This window comes from Dama dama, chromosome 4 (assembly GCF_033118175.1).
Source record: "Dama dama isolate Ldn47 chromosome 4, ASM3311817v1, whole genome shotgun sequence".
Classification (NCBI taxonomy): Eukaryota; Metazoa; Chordata; class Mammalia; order Artiodactyla; family Cervidae; genus Dama; species Dama dama.
In genome coordinates, this window is record NC_083684.1 from 54,489,705 (window position 1) to 54,512,803 (window position 23,099).

Consider the following 23,099-nt stretch of genomic DNA (forward strand, 5'->3'; position numbering starts at 1 on the left):
TCCTGGCCTCACCTATCTACCTGACCCGGGATAATTAGCAACCCCTCCACGAAGACACAGAACAAGTTTCCTGCAACCAAAGATGGTTCAGAAACTAGGTCCCAGTCCCCCCAGTTAAAGATGATTTGATTCCCCCATGGTGAACCCCCGTGGAACTCCCCACTCCCACCCCCCATAAAATGGTTAAGGGCTTCCATCCTCTCCTCCCAACTCAAGTTCATTAGAGATGGGTCTGGGACTCGAACCCACTAGAGACAGGTTCAGGAACCCCCTGTCCCCTGCCTTTTTCCCACAGGGAGATTCTTCTGGACTGAAGAGTCCAGGCCCCCTCCCACATTTTCCACTCCTGTATAGCTGAGGTAGCCAGGAATCTGAGCCCCTTCCCATCAGAGATGATTCAGAAGCCCACCCCACCTCACCCCCCTCACATCGCTGGGGTAGGCCAGGCTTCAGCCTAGCCCCCAGAACCTCTCCGCCGCTATTTGGTCCTGGAGTCCCTTCCCCCTCTCGTTAGATTGTTCTGGACCAAGCCCAATCATCTGAGATGGCGCAGAACCCCCGCCCCCCACCCCACACTTTAGGGAGGGTGATGATTTCTTCTCCACCCGCATCTGGGGCCCGGCAGGGAGGCGGGCACCGAGGCAGGCAGGGGGCGCGCGCGGGCGGGCGCGCTGCCGCGGCGCGGGGGCGGGGGAGGGGGCGCGCGTCCGCCGGAGACTCAGCCGTCACCACCGCTGCCGCCGCCGTCGCAGTGGAGGGGCGAGAATCCGCCCGCCCGCCGCAGGGACGCCCCATCAACGCCTCCGCCACTTCAGGTCTCGGGGGCGCCCAGGGGAGGGGGCTGATGCGCGCCCCCGCTGAGGCGGGCGGCGGGGAGGGGGCTTGGGCGCGTGCCCGCCCGCCCGCCGCGGGAGGGAGGGAGGGGCGTCGGCGGCGCGGGGGTGGGTCGGCTGGGCTCTGGGACCCCAGCCCCGGGGAGGGGCCCAGATGCCGGGAGCTGTCCGCGGTGCTGCTGCGGGTGGGACTGAGGGAACGGGTCCCAAGGGATAGTATCGGAGACAGGGGACTTCTAAGGCTACTCCTGGGGTAGTGTGGGTTTGCCCTGGGGATTAAGGGGGTCCCAACCTCTCTAGGGGCCTCTTCTCTGGGTAGTGGGGCATCTGAGATTTGCGCTGAGGTTGGGGGACTCTCAACCTTTGAAGGGATTCTTCCCTGGTTCTTGCGGAATCTGAATTAGCCTTAGATGATGGGGGCGAGTCACTTTTGCCGGGATCTGCCTTGGGCGATGAGGGTCTTGGACTTGCTCTGGGTTTGGAGTGCTCCGACTTTGGGGGCTTTCCCCCCAGGTTATTTGGGACTCTGGCTTTGCCTTCAGTGATGGGGGCTTAGTCACTTTTGGGGGGCTTTACTTTGATGACAGAGTACCTCTCCTTCAGGGTCTTTGCTTTCCCTGTGAGCTGACTGCCATTGGCAAACTCTTCCCTGCTTATGTCGGGAATCTGTGAATAGCGTTGGAGGATTCAGCGTTTGACTTGGCTTGTGTGTGTGTGTGTGTGTGTGTGTGTGTATGAAGGAGTCTGAAACTGTCCTGGACCCCTGGGGAGCACATGCCCAGGGGACAGAGTGGTGTTTGGCCGACTGGGAATTTGTCCTTGGCTATGACTGCAAGCTAGAGTCCATGGGTTGTTTTTTTCTTTTTTTCCAAGAGGGAGGAGGAGGATCTTGTGACTGAGGGGGGAGGAGAAAGGGGAGGAGCAAACTGTCCAGGTGCCAGGTTTGGTCATGAGTGGGGAGGTTCCTGCTTGAGGGACAAGTCTTATTGGAAGGGAAGGGTGGCTCAGAAAGCAGCCTTGTGATTGGTTCTGCTGAGGGTAGTGAGAAGGGCCCACTCCTGTTGCTTGCGTTTAGATGACTGATTTTGTTGGGGAGTGGAGGCACTAGAACTGGCTTTGGTTTGGGATGGGGGTTGGCTACAGAAGTTCTCTCTGGTGCGTGTTGAAGAGTCTGATCCTAGATTTGGAATATCTCCTTTGGGGCAGACTCATTTCAGGAGCCAGAAGGTAGCCCTGATGCTTGCATTTGGGGGGTTGGCTTTGGTTGGGGGCTAGAACTCATCATGGTCTTGGGAAACTGTAGTCTTAGCCCGAATCCTCAAGGCTGGATCTGGAGAGTCCTGTGGGCTCATTAGTGAGGCTGGATCTGGGTTGCAGGGCACAGGTCTACCCCAGATGGGAGGGATGGCTTGGAGGGAACTAGACTTGGCACTGGGGCTGCCCAGGTGGTGCTACTGGTAAAGAATCCACCTGCCAATGCAGGAGATGCAAGAGACGCAGGTTTCATCTCTGGGTTGGGAAGATCCCCTGGAGCAGGAAGTGGCAACTCCAGTATTTTCACCTGGGAAATCCCATGGGCAGAGGAACCTGGCGGGCTACAGTCTGTGGGGGCCATAAAGAGTCAGACACAACTGAACACAAGCACGCAGACTTGGCACTAGTTGGAAGTTTTTTTAGGGGTTCATCTAGCCATATCGGGAGTCTGGGTTTAGATATGGGGCCTTCACTTGATACCTTTGGGAATGATTTGGATATCTTGAATTGGTCCTTATTAGAGGTAGTGAGAGGAATCGAAGGATCTAAGTATTTCTGGAGGTGGGGTGCAAGGATGAATTGGGAATGAACTGAATTAGGTTGGAGGGCTTGTTTGGAGGTTTGATTTGGCTATGGGTAGGAAGACTGGTCCAGGAACCCTGCCTTGGAGCTTAGGGCTTATGGGGAGTTGAGAAGGGCTGTCCTGAGGACAGGGGCTAAGAGATGAGGCATTCTGGAGAGTCTTTCATCCATCCTCTACTTCCTAGAAGAGGGCTTAAGCTGTCCTCACCACTACCTCCCCACCCATGAAGGCCTTACTTGCAAAGGTTCTTCCATCCCACCGTTTTCTCCCTCCCCAGTCCTGGAAGCCTAGGCCCCAAACTGGGGACATCATGGAGGGGAGGGGGGGCTATGCTAGGTTGTGGAGAATTGGCTGAGCCCCTCCCTCTGTCCCGCACAGCTGGATGGCTGGATCCATGAGAAGATGCTGATGGCGCGGGACGGCACACGGGAGGACGGCCACAAGCTGCATAAGAGATGGCTCCGGCACCAGGCATTCATGGCCGAGCTGGCTCAGAATAAGGAGTGGCTGGAGAAGATTGAGAGGGTGAGGATGCAGAAAGCCCCTCTGCCCCCACCCAGGGTCAGGGGCCTCCAGGGAACTCATGTCTCATCTCCTTCACACTCCACTGCCAGCCTGCATTTCTCATACCTGTGAACTGCTTCAGATCATTTCCATGCCCATTCCTAGCTCTGTGGCCTTGAGTAATTCATGTAACCTCTTTGAGCCTTAGTTTGCCCATCTGTAAAATGGCCAGCATCTCTTCTGAATGACTGTTAAATATTTCACCCCTTCCTATAATCTCTTCTCCAGGCTTCCTTCCACACCATTTGGAGCATTTGCAATAAGAAGTCAGGTAGTCGGGGTGAGGCAGCCCCAGGAAGCTAGGGTTAAAGTGAACATTGGACTTCCAGGGACAACCCAGGGTTCTCATTCTGTCTATGCCTGTTACCAGCTCTGGGGCCTTGAGGGAATTGTGTTAACATCTTTGAGCCTCAGTTTGCTCTGCTGTATTTTAATTTTTTATTATTTTTTACTTTTAATTTTTTACTGACGTATGATTGATTTACAGTAGTGTCTTAGTTTCTGGTATACAGCAAGGTGATTCAGTTATGTATATGTATATACATTATAGATGTATATATATTTTTTCTTATAGTTTATTATGGGATATTGAATATAGTACCCTGTTCTCTCCAATAGACCTTGCTCTACTTTATTTTTTTAATTTTATTTTTTTAACACCAAAAACATTTTGTATTGGGGTGTAGCCAATTAACAATATTGTGATAGTTTCAGATGAACAGTGAAGGGGCTCAGCCATATATATTATGCTCTACTTTAAAATTAAGGAAATAATAACTGTAACTACTTCCCTGGGCTCTTGTATACGTAAAGTACTTAACACAAGGCCAGGCACCTAAGAGCTGTCATTGCTATGGTGTTCCTTTTTTTTTTTTTGGTGTTACTATTTTTAATATGTAATATGATATATGTGGCTCTAGGCCAACATATATGAGAGCTTGCCTTCAGTCTTGGGGGGACCCAGGAATATTTTTGCTGTAAACATCAACCCCCAAAACTGCCCCTGGACCTGCAGCCCTGTATCCCCCCACCATTCTAACTCTAACACCAAGGTGGGTCTTAAACCCTTAAATGGTCACTGGTGCCCAATAAATGGTGGCACGAGGCAAAGCCACGCTCCTTGACTTTCAATTTAACAGAGGTTTGTTCTCTCTGCCTCTCTCCCCCTCTCTTTCTTCCTTCTGCCTCTCTCTGTCTTGTGGTCCTCTTGCCATGTTTGTAACTTGGTACATATCTCTGTGTCCATCACTTTATTTTCTCCCTGTCTCCTTCCCATGCCTCTGTGTCTCTGTCTGTCTCCTCCCCACACTTCTGTCTGTCTGTCCGTCTCTCTTCATACACGCCTGGTGCTTTCTCTGCATCGACCCCCATGTCTTTGTCTCTCTGTGTGCCCTCAACTCCTTGCTTCCATCTCTCTCTCTGTATCTCTCCCTGTGATCTGCTGCCCTCGTATTTCTCTGTCCCTCCCCACCATCCACTCCCTCACTCTGATTTCCTACCTCCCATCGTCTGGGGCAGGAGGGCCAGCAACTGATGCAGGAGAAACCAGAGCTGGCGGCCTCGGTGCGGAAGAAGCTGGGCGAGATCCGGCAGTGCTGGGCGGAGCTGGAGAGCACCACCCAGGCCAAGGCGAGGCAGCTCTTTGAGGCCAGCAAGGCCGACCAGCTGGTGCAGAGCTTCGCGGAGCTGGACAAGAAGCTCCTTCACATGGAAAGCCAGCTGCAAGACGTGGACCCTGGTGGGGACCTGGCCACTGTCAACAGCCAGCTGAAGAAGCTGCAGGTATGGCCTGGCGGATGCGGATGGGGGCTTTCTAAACACAGTAGGGCCCCAGTCAGAGTCAGATCTCACTGGAGGTATTTCAGACAGAGGCTAAGATAGGGGTTATGTGTTAGAAGGGCTGGAAGCGGAAAGGGAACATGAGGCAGTCCAGCTAGTTAGTTACGGGAAGCAGCCGCCGCCCCTAGGGAAGGAGAGGAAAGGGAGAGGAAAGATTTAGAGCCAAGAAGGTGGATTACAGGCACACCTGAGGGTTTCTCAGAACACTGACATCTGTTTCCCTGGATAGAGAAACCAAGGCCCGGGGTAGGGGGATGGCTTTACACAGAATAATAACAGCACTCATGGGACTTGCCTGGCGGTCCAGTGGTCACAGCTCCGTGCTCCCAGTGCAGAGGGCATGGGTTTGATTCCTGGTCATGGAACTAAGATCCTTCATGCCATGCCATGTGGCAAACGAACAACAACAAGAACAAACGGCGTTCATGGAGCGCTTCCCCTTACTGAGGAAGCCTCCTTGCTGAATTCTCACTGACTCCCGCCAGCAATCCTGAAAGATCGGTACTATTGTTATCTCCCATTTGACCAACAAGGAAACAGACACAGAAGGTAGAGCGCCTGGCCCAGGGTCACACAGCCAGTCAGTGTCTCCATTGCAAAGCAGGGGCTCTTAGAAGACAGACCACGTCTGCTTTATCTCTGCTTCTAGCCTGGCAGCCAGTAGATGCTCGTTATCTGACTGATGTGCTGACTGAAGGTGCGAATATAGGTGTTGAGTCCGTCTCACCTCCCAAGGTGTGACAACTCCTGCCCATACATCTTAGGAACAATGCCTGAGGCTCTGGGGGGTGAACTTATGGCCCAGGGTAGCAAGTGGCTGAGCCTGGATTCAAATCCAGGTCCCTCAACTCTTCACTGCTCCTACATAATTATGCTTCTAGAGTGCTTGACATGGTGTCTGGCAAAAAAAAAAAAAGTCGACTGATAATAAAAGCCCATGACACTGGTTAGTATTTATTCAGTTATCTATGCAGCAAATCTTTATGGAGCACTTATGTCAGCACGCCAGGCACTTTTCTAGAATACAGCAGTAAGCAAAACAGATGAAAAATTGCAGCCCCCGTGGGGCTCCCATTCTGGTGGAGAGATGGGCAAAGGAGCAAAGAGAAACACAGACCTGCATGAGATGCCAGGGTCGTCATCGCTTTCTCCACCCCAGTGGTTCTCAACTGCCTTGTCTCCAGGATCCCTTTACCTCTTACAAATCCCTGAGAATCCCAAAGAACTGGTTTGTGTGGGTTATGTCTGCTGATGTTTACTATATTAAAAATTAAAACTGAGACATATTTTTAAAATATATTTTTATTTATTTGGCTGTACAGGTGTTAGTTGCATCACGCAGCATCTTTAGTTGTGGCATGCAGGCTCTTAGTTGCAACATATGGGATCTAGTTCCCTGAACAGGGATCGAACCTGGGCCCCCTGCATTGGGAGCACAGAATCTTAGCTACTGGACCACCAGTGAAAGTGAAAGTCGCTCTGTCATGTCCGACTGTTTGTGACCCCTGGCGGGACTGTAGCCCGCCAGGCTCCTCTGTCCATGGAATTCTTCAGGCCAGAATACTGGAGTGGGTAACTGTTCCCTTCTCCAAGAGATCTTCCTGACCCAGGAATCAAGTCAGGGTCTCCTGCATTGCAGGCAGGTTCTTTACCAGCTGAGCTAAGTCCCTAAAACTGAGACATATTTAAATGATCGGTTTGTTTTAAAACAACAGTAAGGAATCAGTCAATTACGTATTATCCCCAAAGCATTCTTTTTGAAGAATAGCTATAATTTCCAAAACAATGGAGGCAGAAGGGTGTCTTCATTCTCAGTGTTTCATGACTGGCTTAAAAGAGCACTGGAGGGACTTCTCTGGCCGTCCAGTGGCTCTATGCTTCCACTGCAGGGGGTATGGGTTTGATCCCTGGGTGGAGAACTAAGATCTTGCATGCCATGAAAAGGCACTGGATTCTCACTGCTTCTGCATTCCATGTCTTCTAATAGCACAGGTCCTACAGTCCCTGCAGAACCCCGCTGTGCACCTGGGAGAGAATGAGAGTGAGGAAGGCAAATAACACCTTAATATTTAAAAAAAAAATGATAGTTGTAACCTAGGGACTTCCCTGATGGTCCAGTGGCTAAGAGGTCATGCTCCCAATGTAGGGGGCCTGGGTTCCATCCCTGGTCAGGGAACTAGATCCCACATGCTGCAACTAAGAGTTTGCATGCCACAGTTAGAGATTCTGCATGCCGTAATGAAGACTGAAGATCGCACATGCCGCAACTAAGACCTGGCGCAGCCAAATAAACAAATAAATATTTTTTAAAAACAGTTGAAACCTTGCAGACGCCTTGAAAAGATCTTGGGAATCCCCAAGAATCCCCAGACCACACTTTGAGAACCACCGATCTGAGCTCTGTGCCCGCCACAGATAACCCAGCCCTCCTCTCCAGCAGGCCTACCAGGAGGGGCCCTGCTCATAGTCACTGGACATGTGAGGAGCCCACAGCACAGACAGGGTCTGTGACTCTCCCAAAGCCAGACAGCCACACCGTGGCCATTCAGGGCCACGTTTAGTTCCCAATCGCCTTCCTCCCTGATACTCGCAGGACGCAGTGGGGGAAGGTGACCCCCTCACTGGTCTCTGAAAAATCCATCACTGTCTGAGGCCCACACTGCGTTGGCTGGGCAGGCAGTGGGCAGGTGGCGATGGCCTGGCCCCAGGTCTGCTCTGAGGGATCGCCCAGAGTACTGGCAGAGACAAGTGGTGGCCTGGATGGTCAGACAGAAGAGAGAGCAAGATGAAATCTTGGGCAGGGGAGGCAGATAGACCTGGGTTCAAATCCTAGCCAGGGCCTAAGTATAGTCCTGCTCTGAGCTTCTGTCATCCCATCCCTGCCTCAACACAGGCCCTCTAGGGCCCCAAGTGAAAGTCGTGCACCAGGGTGTGGTGAGTTCCCGACAGATGGGGATCTGTGACTGTCAGGGTCCCAACCGAAAACAGAAGGCATCCTCCACTGAGGACAGTTTGAAGAGGGCTTATTGAGAGTATTGTCCAAGGTGTGAGCAGGCGATGGGGAAGCCTTGAGGCCAGCAGCAGGGAACCTTCACTTCCAGGGGGGAGGGTGAGGGGCGGCATGGAGTCTCCAGACAAGAGCAGGAACCCTTAGTCAAGAATGGCTACAGGGGCTTTCCAGGTGACCCAGGTTCGATCCCTGATCCGGGAAGATTCCATGTGCCGAGGAGCAACTCAGCCTGTGTGCCACAACTGTTGAGCCTGTGCTCTGGAGCCCGGGAGCCCGTGCCCCCAACTAGAGACTAGCCCCTGCTCACCACAACTATAGAAAAGCCCATGTAGCAATGAAAACCTGGCACAGTCAAAAATAAAAATCAATAAATAAAATTATACACATATGTGCATATATATATTTCTAAGAATGACTACAAAAAAGAAAATCAAAAACACACACAAAATGGCTGCTACTGCAGGGAGGAGCTGGGAAATAATACATCTACCCCCCCTTAGTTTTGAAATTAATTTTTTCTTGGCCATGCCTCAGGGCATGTCAGATCTTAGTTCCCCGACCAGGGATCGAACCCTCGCCCCTTGCAGTGGAAGCACAGAATCTTAACCTCCACTGATTTTGAAATTCTTAACATTTGAATCAAAGGACCTGCATTTTAATTTTGCACTGGGCCCTGCAAATTATGTATCTGGTCCTAAGCCCAGCCCAGCTGGAAGCCAGAAGGCAGGGGAACCAATTGCTGTGGTCCTTACAGGGCACCTCACCCACCCAGGGCACAGAGCAGGATGGAGAAGCTTAGACTGTGGTCAGGAGGGGCAAACCAAGACCTCCAGCTCAGTAACAACTACAGCTAGGGTTATTCATTGTCTTACAATGTTGGCTAACTCTTTCCTGGCAGCTTACTGCAGTGGATAAAAGCAGACTCGACTCTCAATGGTATGGGTTTGAATCAGAGCTCTGCCACTTACTAGGTGTGTGATGTTAGATGCATGGCTTTCCCTCTGGTCTGAGGTGCCTCTGGTGCCTCTTCTGTCCAACGAAGAGGACCCTAATACTAAGCCACTCGGTGGCAACAGGGCTACGAGAGACAGTACATGCCAAGGTCGAGGCCGTGTATGCTGGAGTCTGGCTGCCTGGGGTCAAGCCCAGCTCTGTGATTTATTAAGTGCATCATCTGGAATTATTTCTCTTTTTGTGCGTCAGTTTCTTCTTCAGTAAAATGGACATAATAATATTAGCGACTTCATGTGAACAATGTAAAGATTAAAAAATGATGCATAATGTAGTTTCAGAATTGCTGACCCAGCAAATCTAAGAGACAGTACTTGTTTACAGGTTTTAAATTTTTAATTGTCTTCAACCAAAGAGTACATCATCACTCTACTGTGTTAGAAAGTTGGGTTATTTCTCTGTCTTCCATAGATGATGTTGACTATGTGAAATAGTTGTTTCATTTGTTTCTGATTATAGTCCATTTTGGCATTTCCCCCCTCCCCCATCATGTAGCTTTTAAAAAATGTATTTGGCAGGGGTCTGGCGGGGGTTACTTCCTGGTGGTCCAGTAGCTAGGATTCCAGGCTCTCATTGCCGAGGGCCTGGGTTCAATCCCTGGTCAGGGAACTAAGACCTCACAAGCCGGGCAGTGCATCCAAAAAAGAAAATTCAGTTAGAAAAATAATGTCTTTGGATGGGGATGTACTATATGAAACATTAATATAGTGTGAGAAGTCAGAGGCATTTGCAGTTCACCCAGTTGTGACAGATAGCTTGCCTAAGTCCTGATGCCGTTTGATGCATTAAACGAGAGCTCCTTTTTCCAGCCATACTTGCCAGCACTTGGTGTTGTCAGACGTTCAGAGTTTTCCCCAGTCTGGGGGATGGGAAGCATTTCTCACTGTGGGATTTGCATTTGCAATCAGAAAGGGGAACTGGCGACCTTGAGCACCCCTGTCTCCCTTTCTGGCCATTTAGGTTTCAGAGGGAGGGTTTGGGGCCCTCTGCCCAGGACAGGTGAGGACTTGGCTTGACCCTCCACAGGGTGGTGGGTTCACAGGGCGGCGGGTTCAGCCCCCCACACTGGAGAGTGTGATGTGGGGTCCCCGTTGTTTAAGGGAGAGACTGAGACCTGGCGGGGATGAGGGCCTGGCTGGGGGGTGGGGGGTGGGGGCGGTCTCATGGCGATGAGCAGGCTCCAGATCGGGACTCCTGGGCCCTTTCTTCAGCAGAGGGCGCCCGAGGCAGGGAGTGACTCAGTGGGCCGAGGCCCCCAGACGGAGTCCAGCTGGGCCTCAGGAGCTGCCCCTGGGGGAGGTAACTCCCGAGGCCCCCGCTGACCCCTGGAGCCTGCCTGAGATCCCGGACACTGGGCTTGTGCAGCAGAGAGGGGGCAGTCCAATGGGGCACATTTCCCGGCTGCCCCACCCCTCAGGGCACCCGAGCCAGGCTGGCTGGGGGAGGTGGGGCCCCGGGTCTGAGGGGTGTGGATACGCGAGTTCCCCGTCTCCCCTCTCTGCCTCGCTCTGGGCCTGTCTCCCAGTCCTGCTCCCCCAGTTCCTCTGTGTCTCTGTTTCTCTTAGTTTTTCCCTCTCTCATCTGTCTCTCTCACCTGTCTTTCTCCGTATCTCCATCTTGCTCTCTCTCTTCACTTCAGTTCTCCCTCTCTGCCCCTCTCCCTTGACCGCTCCTCATCCCTGCGTCCTCCTCGCCTCGTTCCCCTTGTCCCTCCATCTCAGCCTCTGCAGCAGCCTTTCTGGACCCCCAGCTCCCAGGTCAAGACCACATGGCACCCTCCCCCCAGTCCTCCTTTGGGGCCTCCTCCAACTGTCCTTCCCAACTGAGGGGCCATATGGTGGAGTCCCAAACCCCTGCTTTCCCAGTCCCCTGGGGCCAGGCCAGCTGGTCTGGCTCAGCCTCGGGCTCTTCCAGGAGGGAAGAGGGGAGCTGGTCTCCTGCCATCTCAGGGGGACCAGACAGGGCAAAAGGCACTGGAGGCTTTGCAGCTGCTGGGCTGAGTCCCCAGAGACTCCTTACCCACCCCACCCTGAGCCAGAAAACACTCTGGCCAAGGAAACACCCTTTTTAACCGAGAGGGATAGAGTGGGGAGGGAGGTGGGAGAGGGGTTTAGGATGGGGGGCACAGACATATGTATACCTGTGGCTAATTCATGTTGATGTCTGGCAAAAAAAATCACAATATTGTAAAGTAATTATCCTCCAATTAATTAATTGAAAAAAGAAAGAAAACACCCTCTTGGCCCCTTTTTCAGTCTTTGTCCCCCATTTCTTCATCTAGCTCAGCATGGCCCAGAGTCGGGAGCCACACCATCCAGGGTTTGAACCCCCATTCTACTACTGTCTACTGTGTGACTGAGGGTGACTAACCCCACCTTTCTGGACATCATCATCCCGGATTGCAGAGAAGCAGAGTGGCCCAGGGCTACGAGGGTTTTGTGGTCACATGATCCTGGCTTCAAACTCTGGTCCTGGCAGTTTTCACTCTAGACCAGGCACTAATCTTCTCTGAGCCTCAGTTTCCCCATTTGGAGTATGGGAAGGCGGCAGGCAGGGCTTCCCTGATAGCTCTGTTGGTAAAGAATCCGTCTGCAATGCAGGAGATTTGGGTTCGATTCCTGGGTTGGAAAGATCCATTGGAGAAGGGATAGGCTACCCACTCCAGTATTCTTGGGCTTCCCTTGTGGCTTAGCTGGTAAAGAATCTGCCTGCAATGTGGGAAACCTGGGTTCGATCCCTGGGTTGAGAAGATCCCCTGGAGAAGGGAAAGACTACCCACTCCAATATTCTGGCCTGGAGAGTTCCATGGACTGTGTAGTCCATGTGGTCACAAAGAGTTAGACATGACTGTCACTTTCACTTTCAAGGCAGCAGGCGGGTCTGAGTAGGAATCAGACTGATATAGGGGATCTGGGTTTGCATGTCACCAGGTGGCAAAGCACCTGAGATTCTTTTGGAAATAGGTGCCTCTGTGTTTTGTTGATTTGGTTTGGTTTTTGCCTTGAATTTGAATGTCTTTTTAAAAATGAGATATGACTCCATACCACAAAATATACTTTTTTAAAGTGTATAGTTCAGTGGTTTTTAGTGTATTTGCAAGGTTGAGCAACTCTCACCACTAATTCCTGCACAGTTTCATCACCCTGAAGAGAAACTCTGCGGGGCTTCCCAGGTGGCTCAGTGGTATAAATCTGCCTGCCAGTGCAGGAGATGTAAAAGATGCGGGATGGATCCTTGGGTTGGGAAGATCCCCTGGAGGAGGAAATGGTGACCCACTCCAGTATTCTTGCTTGGGAAATCCCAGGGACAGAGGAGCCTGGTGAGCTACAGGCCATGGGGTCACAAAAGAGTTGGACATGACCAAGCGATTGAGCACGCAAAGAGAAACCCCATACTTACTCACTCTCTGTACTAGTCTGCTTTCTGTCTCTACAGATTTGCCCATTTTAGACATTTCATATCAATGGAATCATACAATATATGGCTCTCTTTGTTTCCTGGCTTCTTTCACTTAAAGTTTTCAAGAGTCATCCATGTCGTTCCTTTGGTTTTAACATTTCAAGCTGGTTTAATTTTTTTTTTTTAATGTTAACCTTTAATACCAAGAGAAGCAGAAGAACATGGCGACCAATCCAACAAGCAAAAGCAACACATGTTTATGGAGATTTACTCTGTGCCAGGCATGGAGCCAGGAGCTGGGCTCCAGTTGTGAGCAATATGAACATCCCCATCTTCCCTGACCTCATGGGCTGTTGTGAGGATTAACTTAATTCATTCTTGTCAAGTGCTGAGAGCAAACATGGGTGTGTTACCCATTATTGCTGTTATGGTAAGAAGTTCAGACAGAAGGGTATGATGTGAAAAGTAAAAAACCTTTCTCCTCCACATGCAAGTCCCACTCCCCAGGGGTGTAAGTGCTCTCAACTGTTTCTTCTCTATTCTTCTAGAAATATTCTATGCATACTCCCACATGTACACATGACATACAGACCACAGTGAAGCTTGCCTTTTCCCTTGGCCGAACACCCTAGGCATCCCTCCTTGTAGGACATACCCTGTCCTTTTAAACTGTTGCGTGATATTCCAGGGGATAGTTTGACAATGTCATTGACCAGTCTTCTTGTTGCGAAAACTTTAAGGCCGTTTCTGAACTTCTGCTAGTATAAATAATGTCACAACAGACATCCCTGTCTTGTGTGTATTTAAGCCTGTGTACAAATATTTGAGAAATAATCCTCAGGACTTCCCTGGTGGTCCAGTGGCTAAGACTCCATGCTCCCGATGCAGGGCGCCTGGGTTGAGTCCCTGCTCAGGGAGCTAGATCCTGCATGCCGAAAAGTAAAGCTCTTGCATGCTGCAAGTAAGACACGGCACAGCCAGACAAAGGTATATATGTTTACCACTGAACCACCTGGGCAGCCCCCTTCAGTGTTTAGGAAAATGCAAATTAAAATAACTACAAAATAGTATCTCTCACTTTTCAGATTAGCGGAGATAAAAAGCTTGCAAATACCTAATGATGGTGGCCATGTGAGGAGATGGATGGTTTTATATATACATATTTATATATATATAATATATAGAGAATATATATTCTTTTCTTATATATGTATATGTATGTGTGTATTATAAGAAATATATATTAGAAAAGAATTATCAAAGTAAAATTTTGGTACCAGAAGATTTATGCATTAAACTTTCCCCCTCATTTCTTTGTTTCTTTCCCTTTCTTTGGCCATGCAGCTTACGAAATCTTAGTTCCCCAACCTGTGCCCTCTACAGTGAAAATGAAGAGTCCTAACCATTGGACCTCCAGAGAATTCTCTAAACTTTTTGACAAATATTACCAAATATCCTCCTGAAAAGGCAGTGGACACACTTGCAGAATGACAGCCATCCATCTCCCCACATGGCCACCTTCATCAGCTGTTAGCAAGCCTTTTATCTCCGCTAACCTGAGAAGTGAAAGATAATTGGTTTGTGCTATGTTAATTTGCATTTTCCTAAACATTGAAGAGGGGACTTCCTAGGTGGCCCAGTGGTAAAGGATCCTCCTGCCAGTGCAGGAGACACAAGTTCAATTCCTGGGTTGGGAAGATCCCCTGGAGAAGGAAATGGCAACCCACTCCAGTATTCTTGCCTGGAAAATTCCATGGACAGAGGAGCCTGGTGGGCTATAGTCCTTGGGGTGGCAAAGAGTCAGACACGACTGAGCAACTAAACAACAAGACGACGCTGAAGGAGAAGGAACACCTTTTCTCGTGTTTAATGACCAGGTACTTCTGTATCCTTTGCCCATGTTTGCAAGAAAGGTTACATATTAAATAGGTGTTTGAAATACTTGGCATTTTTCTAGAAGTAGAAACATGGCCGTCCCTGGAATAATTCCATCTCAGGCTACATGGCCACTTGCTGCAGAGGGATGAAAGGGTTTTCATTTCATGGGGAACTGGAACTTATAACCTTAAAATTTCAGACTATATTCAAAAGTTTCCTCAATTCTAATGTATTTTTATTTTCTACATATCACTACAATGATTTTGTTAATAAAAAAGTTTTGGGGAATGACTATTTCATTTTTCTTTGATTTCTGCCACTTGTGTGTCTTTAAAAAATGTCCATTGGATATGACTTTGATTTGTCATAAGGTTTGATTTTTTACCCATTTTTCTGACTCCTACAGATTGTGAACTGTATCAGCTGGGACTCTTTAAGGTGTGGTTCCTAGGACTTAGGCTAAAAGGAGCTGAAAGTTGTTGGCTCATATAGCTGGAAGAACCAGGGGTAGGGGCCTGGGGTAGGAGCTTGGGGCATGGCTGGATCAGTTCCACAAATTCTGTCCTTTGGAGTTTCTCTTTGTTTCTGCATCCTGCTTTCCTCTGTGTTGGTCTCATCATTGTGGAACCTGTTCTCTCTTGGTGGCAAAATTGTCCCTATTATCTCAGGCCTGTGTTCTTCTAGCTTTAGAAACAGGTTGAGGAGGAGACCACCCCTTTTCAGCTCACAGGCTTTTCCAGAAAAAGTGTGAAGAGTTTTCATTGAAAAAAAAAAAGAGTTTTCATTGGCTGATCTTAGGTCACATGGCATCTCCTACCCAATCCTTGTGGCCAGGGTGATTCAGTGTTCTTATTGGCCAAGCCTGAGTCACATGGCCTTTCTTGGACTGATGGCTTTCATCATCCCCTCAGGAAGCTGAAAGAGTTTTCATCCACCCAGCTTAGGTAATAAGGCCGTCCTTGATCAGTCCTCATGGCCACAGTGGTTTCAGTATTTTGATTGGCCAGGTTGTGGCCCCCTTAGGCCCTCTAGGTTTTAGTAGAAGGCTGGTCAAGAAGCTCTCTGGTGGCTCAGCGGTAAAGACTCTGCCTACCAATGCCAGAGACATAAGAGATGCAGGTTTGATCCCTGGATAGGGAAGATCCCCTGGAGAAGGAAATGGCAACCCATTCCAGTATTCTTGCCTGGGAAATTCCATGGACAGAGAAGCCTGGAGGGCTACAGTCCTCGGGGTCACAAAGAGTTGGACTGGACTTAGCTACTACACAACAACAAGAAGTTGAGTATCTGAGAGTGGAATTTGAGATGCTAGGAAAGAAAGGACCAGTTTGGGGCAGGCAAAAGCAACAACTCCTCACTACAGAACCTTGCAACAAAAGTCTTGACTTTGTTCTTAAGATTCCAGCTTTGGGTTGCAGTCTTTTGCTTTCATCTGTTACCACTTAATTTCATTCCTGTTATTTTGTTTTCTATATTTCCCCCATCTGTTTAGAATCACACAAGTAATACATAAATATATTCTTTTGTTAAAAGCTACTGCTATCTTAGAAATATTCAGTAAAACATAAAGTCTCCCTTCAACATGCCTCCGGATCCCACAATCCAGAGAGAACCTCAGTTATTATTTGGTATGCATCCTTCTAGACCTCTCTTTATGTGTTAATAGAGGTACCTATATGGATTACTAATGGTTTTATTTTTTCATGCTTCAATTCTTTTTTAATTAATTAATTTATTGGCTGCACTGGATCTTCATTACTATGAGCGGGGGAGGGGGGGCTATTCTCTGGTTGTGGTGCATGGGCTTCTCATTCTGTTGTTGCAGAGCATGGGTTCTAAGGGGCTCCGGCTTCAGTAGTTGCAGCACATGGCTCAGCAGTTGTGACGCATGGGCTTCCCCAGCTTGTGGAGTCAAACCCGTGTCCCCTGCACTGGCGGGCAGATTCTTAACCACTGGACCACCAGAGAAGTCCTAATTCAAATTCTTGAATAAATAAATATAATGATTCAGACATCAAAAACTGTATAAAAAATCTTACGTGAAAAGTCTCTCCTTCATCCCTGTTCCCATTCACTAAATTCTCATGCCCCCAGTAGGTAACATCTGTGATTAATTTCTTCTTTATTCCAGGGAAGTTTTATGCATTTGCAATTCACCGCAAATATCTATTCATAGTATTCATATAGTATTCATAAGTACAAATATCTATTCATAAGTATGTTCTAATTTTTTCCCCTCTTAACAGTAAGTCTTGGGTATTATTCCATATTGATGAGGATTTGTTTAATCATTTCACTCTTGATGGACATGGAGGTTAGTTTTTCCATTTTTTCCCATTATAAGCTCTGCTATGATGAGATCTGTTTTATTTATTTATTTGGCTGTGTTCAGTCTTAATTGTGGCACATGGGATCTTTGTTACACCATGTGGGATCTTTTCTTTCGGCTCAAGGGCTCTCTAGCAGTGGCATGAGGGCTTAGTTGCACTTGGGATCTTAGTTCCCCGATCAGGGATTGAACCATGTCTGCTGCCTTGCAAGGTAGATTCTTAAGCACTGGACCACCAGGGAAGTCCCCATGATGAGATCTCTGGACAAACATCTCTGCTATGATGAAAATCCTTGTACGAACATCTTTGTGCATACATGCCACTGTTTCTTTAAATACGTTCCTGGAAGTGCAAGTGCTGGGTCAAAGCATTTTGACACATACTGCATTTTGATAGTACCTGCCAAACTGCCTTCCAAAAAGGCTCTTACTAATTTACACCACCACTGACATAGGGTGTGTGTGCTCATCTCCCTGTATCTTTGCCAACACTAGATGTTATCCATCTTTCACAATTTTGCCAGTGTGATGAATAGAAAAGAATACCTTGTTTTAATCTGTATTATCCCAATGATTAGTTAGATTGGGCATCATTTCCTGTGCTCATTTTTTCTTCTTTGTGTTGCCTGTTCACATCTGTTGCCCATTTCTCTTTTGGGCAATCTCTCTTTGCTGATGTCATTCATTTGTGCATTGGGCAAACCACAGTAGAAGGCTTATTACTTGCCAGACATGGTTCTAGGCACAGGGGAATACATAGGTGAAGAGAGACACAGCCTTTGCCCTCATGAAGCTTATAGTCTAGAAGCAGACCAAAAACAAGTCTCATGAGTAAAGACAGTTATCCGATGGTGTTTAAGTGCTGAGGAGACAAAGGGAGCTGGATAAAAGGGAATTCTTTTACTGTTAAAGAAACTAGTTCCTTGCTCTAACACATTTTAAATGTTTTTCCAGTTTGTCATTTGCCTTCAAATCTAGAAACTTTGGTTGACACAAAACTATTCTTTGTGGCCAAGTTTATAAATCTTTCCCTTTACGGCTTATATGCTTGGAAACATTTTCTCCATCCCAAGACTGTAAAAACATTTGCCCAGATTTTCTTGGTATGCCTTATGGATTTACTTATTCTACTTAAGTCTTTAATCCATCTGGAATTGTTTTCAGCATAAAGAGTGAGGAAGGGATCCAGTGAAATTGGTCAGCAACTTGGCCCATGACCATTCATTGAATAATCCATCTCCTTGGAGATTGGAAATGGCATCTATAAACTATATGAATTCTCCTGTGTATTTGGGTCTGCTTTTCTGTCCCTGTGGGCCATCAACCATTTAAATCACTCTAGCTGTATTTATTTAAAATTATTTAAATTATTTATTTATTTGACTTCTCCAGGTCTTAGTTGTACATGTGGGATCTTTATTTGTGGCATGCCAACTCTTGAGTTGTGGCATGTGGGATTTAGTTCCCTGACCAGGGATTGAACCCCAACCCCCTGCATTGGGCGCTTGGTCTTAGCCACTGGACCACCAGGAAAGTCCCTGTATATATTTTTGATATTTGAAAAGATTGACTCTTTGGATAAATTACCTAACTTTTCTGGGCCTCAGTTTGCTCCTCTATAAAACAGGGATACCACCAATCTTGAAGGGTTTTTGTGAGAACTGATGGGCTGCTTTAGTCAAGGGACTCAGGCAAGCCTTATTGAAAAGGTAATAAGTAGTTGAACTGAAATCTGATTGACCGGGAAGAGCATGTCTGGCAGAGGAAATAGCAACAGCAGAGGCCCTGAGGCGGGAACTAGCTTAGTGGGTTGCAGGGATCAGAGAGGAGGACAGCGCTTCTGGAAGGAATTGAGCAAGGGGAAAGTGGAATAGTGGGCCTCGACCAGGGGGTTGGCGGTCTTCATAAAGGTACTGGGGAGCCACAGCGGGATCGGGAGGAAGGCCGGGTCCTGCTGACCCTGCCCTTCTCCCTTCAGTCAATGGAGTCGCAGGTGGAGGAGTGGTACCGCGAGGTGGGGGAGTTGCAGGCGCAGACGGCAGCGCTGCCCCTGGAGCCGGCGAGCAAGGAGCTGGTGGGCGAGCGGCAGAACGCGGTGGGCGAGCGCCTGGTGCGCCTGCTCGAGCCGCTGCAGGAGCGCCGCCGCCTGCTGCTCGCCTCCAAGGAGCTGCACCAGGTGGCGCACGACCTCGAGGACGAGCTGGTGAGGATCCGCGCGGGAATCTGGGGCGGGGCCCGGGTGAGAGGCGGGGCAAGAGGAGGTGGGGCGGGGCCAGCGGGCAAAGGGGGTGGAGACTGGGGTGGGGGCGGGGCCATGGCTCTGAGGAGGGTTCAAAGGTGGAGATGGCGGAGGGACCTATCCATTAATACACTGATAGACTCAGTCATTTGATCCTTAAGTTTTTCATTACTCGCTCGCTTATTCACTCATTCATTCATTCACTCTCACATTTCATTAACACTTTGACTCGTTGATTTATTCATGAAGTCATTGATTTATTCATCCCCTCATCCTTTATTCCTTCCTTCATGCATTTATTTTTCATTTATCACTCATCCATTCAGTTCCTCATTCAGTCATTCACTAATTTGCTCATTCACTTGATCGTTCTGGGCCCGGCCCTTTCTTACATGACGCTAGGGTCGCAGGAGTGACCACAGCAAATCCCGTTCCTCCAAAGGGGAAAACAGACTTATCCTAAGTCAAGATGGTTAGGAATGTGATGGGGGAAGCTAGGGGACTGTGGGAGCCCAGAGGAGGCAACTGACCAAGTTTTGAAGTCAGACTTCCCTGGTGGAGGGAATGTCTAAGCTGAGACGTCAAACAAGAGCTGAGCCTACTAACGGGTTGGGAGGAGAATTCCAGGAAGCACGACCTGCCTGTGCAGAGGCCAGAGGTAAGCAGGAACCTGACTCAAGTGCAGAGAGCCAGTTAGAGCGTGTCTAGGGAGGAGGTGGAAGATGGGAGCAGGCGTTTAGTTGAGGGAGGCCCTTGGTTGCCATGGAGGCTTGGATGCTTGCAGTTTAGTTGAGATGGAGGGGTCCTTGCCCTGCTCACTGTGTCCTTCCCTTGACCTGTTCCCTGATTCCTTTCCAGGCATGGGTCCAGGAGAGACTGCCACTGGCCATGCAGACAGAGCGAGGCAGTGGTTTGCAGGCCGTCCAGCAGTACATCAAAAAGAACCAGGTGAGCAGAGCCAGGACAAGGGAGTGGGTCTGGACACATTTGGATACAAATGACAGAAAATGCTCAAGGTGGTTAAAGCCGAAGAGGGGAATTTATAGGCTCTTGTAATTGAGGAGACCGTGAACAGCAGATACAGAGGTGTCCAGGTGCTTCCAAGAGGTCATGAATCTCTCATTTCCATTTTTTTTCCTTCCTATTAGCTTTGTTCGCAGGCCAGCTCTTTTCTCCTGCTGGTAAAAGAACTCGCAACAGATTCAAGTTTACATCTCACCAGGAAAACTAAAGAGACTCGCTCTCAGTAATTTCAGTAGTAGTCCCAGGAATAACTCTTTTTGGCTCAACTTGAGTCACATGTCCACTCTGAACTAATCATGATGGCCAGGGATTTAGACTGCTCTGAATGGCCTGGTCTGGGCTGAGGGCTCAGCCTTGGAACCTGCGGTGAGATCAGCCTTAATTATCTGGGCTGAGATGGAGGCAAGGCCGTTCCCCAAAAGAAAATCAGGGTCCTGTGACTGGAAGTAAGGAAAATGGCTATTGGGCCATGAAAAAAGAAAACAACAGACAAACAAGAACTCCAGGGACTTCCCTGGTGGTTTGATGGTTAAAACTCCACACTTGCACTACAGGGGTCATGGGTTTGATCCCTGGTTAGGGAGCTAAGATACTGCATGCAGTGCAGCTGGAAAATAATAATATAATAGTAATAATAATAATACATTGATTAAAGATTTACTGTGTATCAAATACTGACCTGCGGGGTTATGTCAGATATTTAATCTCTGCAATAACCCTATGATGTAGATATTGTCATTACCTCCTTTTATAAAAATATATGTGTAGTTTGGGAGAATAGGGCACTGAAGAATGGTAGGGAGGTGGGCACACAAATTATTTTGGAAAGATTCGTGATCGTGCTCTACTAGGGGAAGTTCTTTAAGAGGCTGGCGGTTTTCTTTGATTTTGTTTTTCTATCTTGATGAAAATACTGCTGTTGGTGGACCATGCTAGGAACAAACAAACCGGCCCATCATTTTCACAGTTGAGGAAATCAGTCAAGCGCATTTAATATTTAAAATTGGAGATGCTGGAGCTGTGTGTGTGAGAGACTGCTAGATACACAGGGGCTGTGAAACAAATAATAGCGGCTAATGTTGATTGAGCACCTACTGCATGCCAGGCACAGTTGTCAGTGCTCCATGGTACAGCAACCCCACAAGGTAAATATGCGGGGGCCACCACTAGCCATGTGCCTTTGGCAAGTTCTTCAACCTCCCCATGCCTCAGTTTCCCCATTTGTAAAATGAGAGTGATGCTTGGCCCCTGGAGTTGGAGTGAGGACTAAATGAGTAACTACAGGGATTTCCTTGGCGGTCCAGTGGTTAGGACACTGCCCTTCCACTGCAGGGGGCACAGGTTCCATCCCTAGTTGGGGAACTAAGGTCCCACATGCCACACAGTGTGGCAAAAAGAAAAAGTGACTACATTATGCAAAGCCCTGACTTAGCAAAGTGCCTGGCAGGCACTGGGTGTTGACTGTTGTTATTTTGTTATTATTTAATATCTCCATTTACCAGTTGGGGAAACAGAGGCAAAGGAGAGGTTAGCTAAAGAACTCAGCAAGTACAGAGCTGGTTGAGAGAACCTTCTGGGGGTGATGGAAGTATTCTGTATCCCGATCTGGGTACACAGGTGTAATAATGTGTAAAACGTGTCCAGCTGTATTCCTAAGATGTGTGCCCTGTTGGGGTAAATTATACCCCAACCTGTGTTTAGGCCTTTGTTGGGATCATTAGGCGGGTATCATGGATCACCAGGGATCTTGTTTGAAAGAAGAGTCTCTGGATCCAGCTTCTTGTGTTCAAATCCTGTCAGCCCTTACCAGCTGCTTGTTCTCCCAACGTACTTCACCTCTGCTGCCTATTTTCCCACCTGCAACAAGGGGAGGATGAGTGAGGAGGAATCGCGAAATGTGGTATCCGGCCCGTGGCCAGCGATCTGCGGCTGTTTGTCACTCTCTCCTGGTTGGTGCCAGTCGTGCAGGCACCGGGCCTCTGAACGCCCCTCTCCTCTCCCACCCGCAGGGCCTGCGGCGGGAGATCCAGGCGCACGGGCCGCGCCTGGAGGAGGTGCTGGAGCGCGCGGGCGCCCTGGCGTCGCTGCGCAGCCCCGAGGCTGAGGCCGTGCGCCGCGGCCAGGAGCAGCTGCAGGGCGCCTGGGCCGGGCTGCGGGAGGCGGCCGAGCGGCGGCAGCAGGTGCTCGACGCCGCCTTCCAGGTGGAACAGTACTACTTCGACGTGGCCGAGGTGGAGGCGTGGCTGGGCGAGCAGGAGCTGCTCATGATGAGTGAGGACAAGGGCAAGGTGCGCCCAGGCTGGCGGTGCGGGGTGTCGGGGGTGGGGGGCGGTGCGCTGGAGCCCGGGGTCGGCCGCTGCCGCCTCATCGCGGGCGCCGTGTGTCCCCAGGACGAACAGAGCACCCTGCAGCTGCTCAAGAAGCACCTGCAGCTGGAGCAGGGCGTGGAGAACTACGAGGAAAGCATCGCGCAGCTGTCGCGCCAGTGCCGGGCGCTGCTGGAGATGGGGCACCCGGACAGGTGGGCGGGGCCAGTTCTTAGGGAATGGTCCGGCAGGATCTGGAGCTTCGCGGTTGGAAATTAGGGCAGGGTCAGGACTGGACGTTGGGGTGGGAGGGGTGGGTCCCTTTTGGCCCCGTGCTGGTGCTTTAGGACTTTGGCAAGTGGTTGGGGTCCCCTCATGGAGGAGCGCTGTGAAAGGACGTTTGAAGGTATGGGGCCAGGAGCACTAGGATTTGAGTGTGTAAGGGGAGTTGTCTAGGACTGAGGGGAGAAGTAAGAGCTCAGGGCAGGAAGGGTTCTGTTCCTATCCAGTGTCTGGGAGGATAGAAGAGCCTGGAGCACAGTGAGTGGGTGTGGCCTGAGACCTCCTGGACGGCGGGTCATGTGGCCTCTCTGAGGTTAAGTGTAGGGGCCACATCTAGGAGGCTTGGCCCAGGGGTGAAATCTGAGACAGAGGCGCAAGGCTCGACCTCTGTCCTCCTGAGCCTGGAGATCCCGACTGGAGGTGAGGTGGGTTGGCTGGGGAACCAAGTAAGGGGTCTGGAGTCCCCCCGAAGTTGCTAGAAGGGCCAGGTGTGGGACCGCAGCCTGGAAGGCTGGGTGCATGCGAGGGGGTGAGAGGGAGTGATGAGCT

At 49.5% G+C, this 23,099-nt stretch overlaps 2 protein-coding genes across 2 annotated transcripts in view; both read left to right on the top strand.

Annotated features, from left to right (window-relative positions):
- ZNF780A (zinc finger protein 780A) overlaps window positions 1-23,099 on the top strand; it is a 428,674-nt gene that overhangs the window by 331,175 nt on the left and 74,400 nt on the right. The gene's annotated exons all lie outside the window — the stretch shown is intronic.
- Window positions 1-23,099, top strand: part of SPTBN4 (spectrin beta, non-erythrocytic 4) — a 78,276-nt gene that overhangs the window by 40,281 nt on the left and 14,896 nt on the right. Inside the window, exons 19-24 of the mRNA XM_061139323.1 lie at window positions 3,049-3,195; window positions 4,753-5,016; window positions 18,679-18,903; window positions 19,798-19,887; window positions 21,972-22,250; window positions 22,353-22,483. Coding sequence (XP_060995306.1) covers window positions 3,049-3,195; window positions 4,753-5,016; window positions 18,679-18,903; window positions 19,798-19,887; window positions 21,972-22,250; window positions 22,353-22,483 — 1,136 coding nt within the window. The remainder of the gene's footprint in view (window positions 1-3,048; window positions 3,196-4,752; window positions 5,017-18,678; window positions 18,904-19,797; window positions 19,888-21,971; window positions 22,251-22,352; window positions 22,484-23,099) is intronic.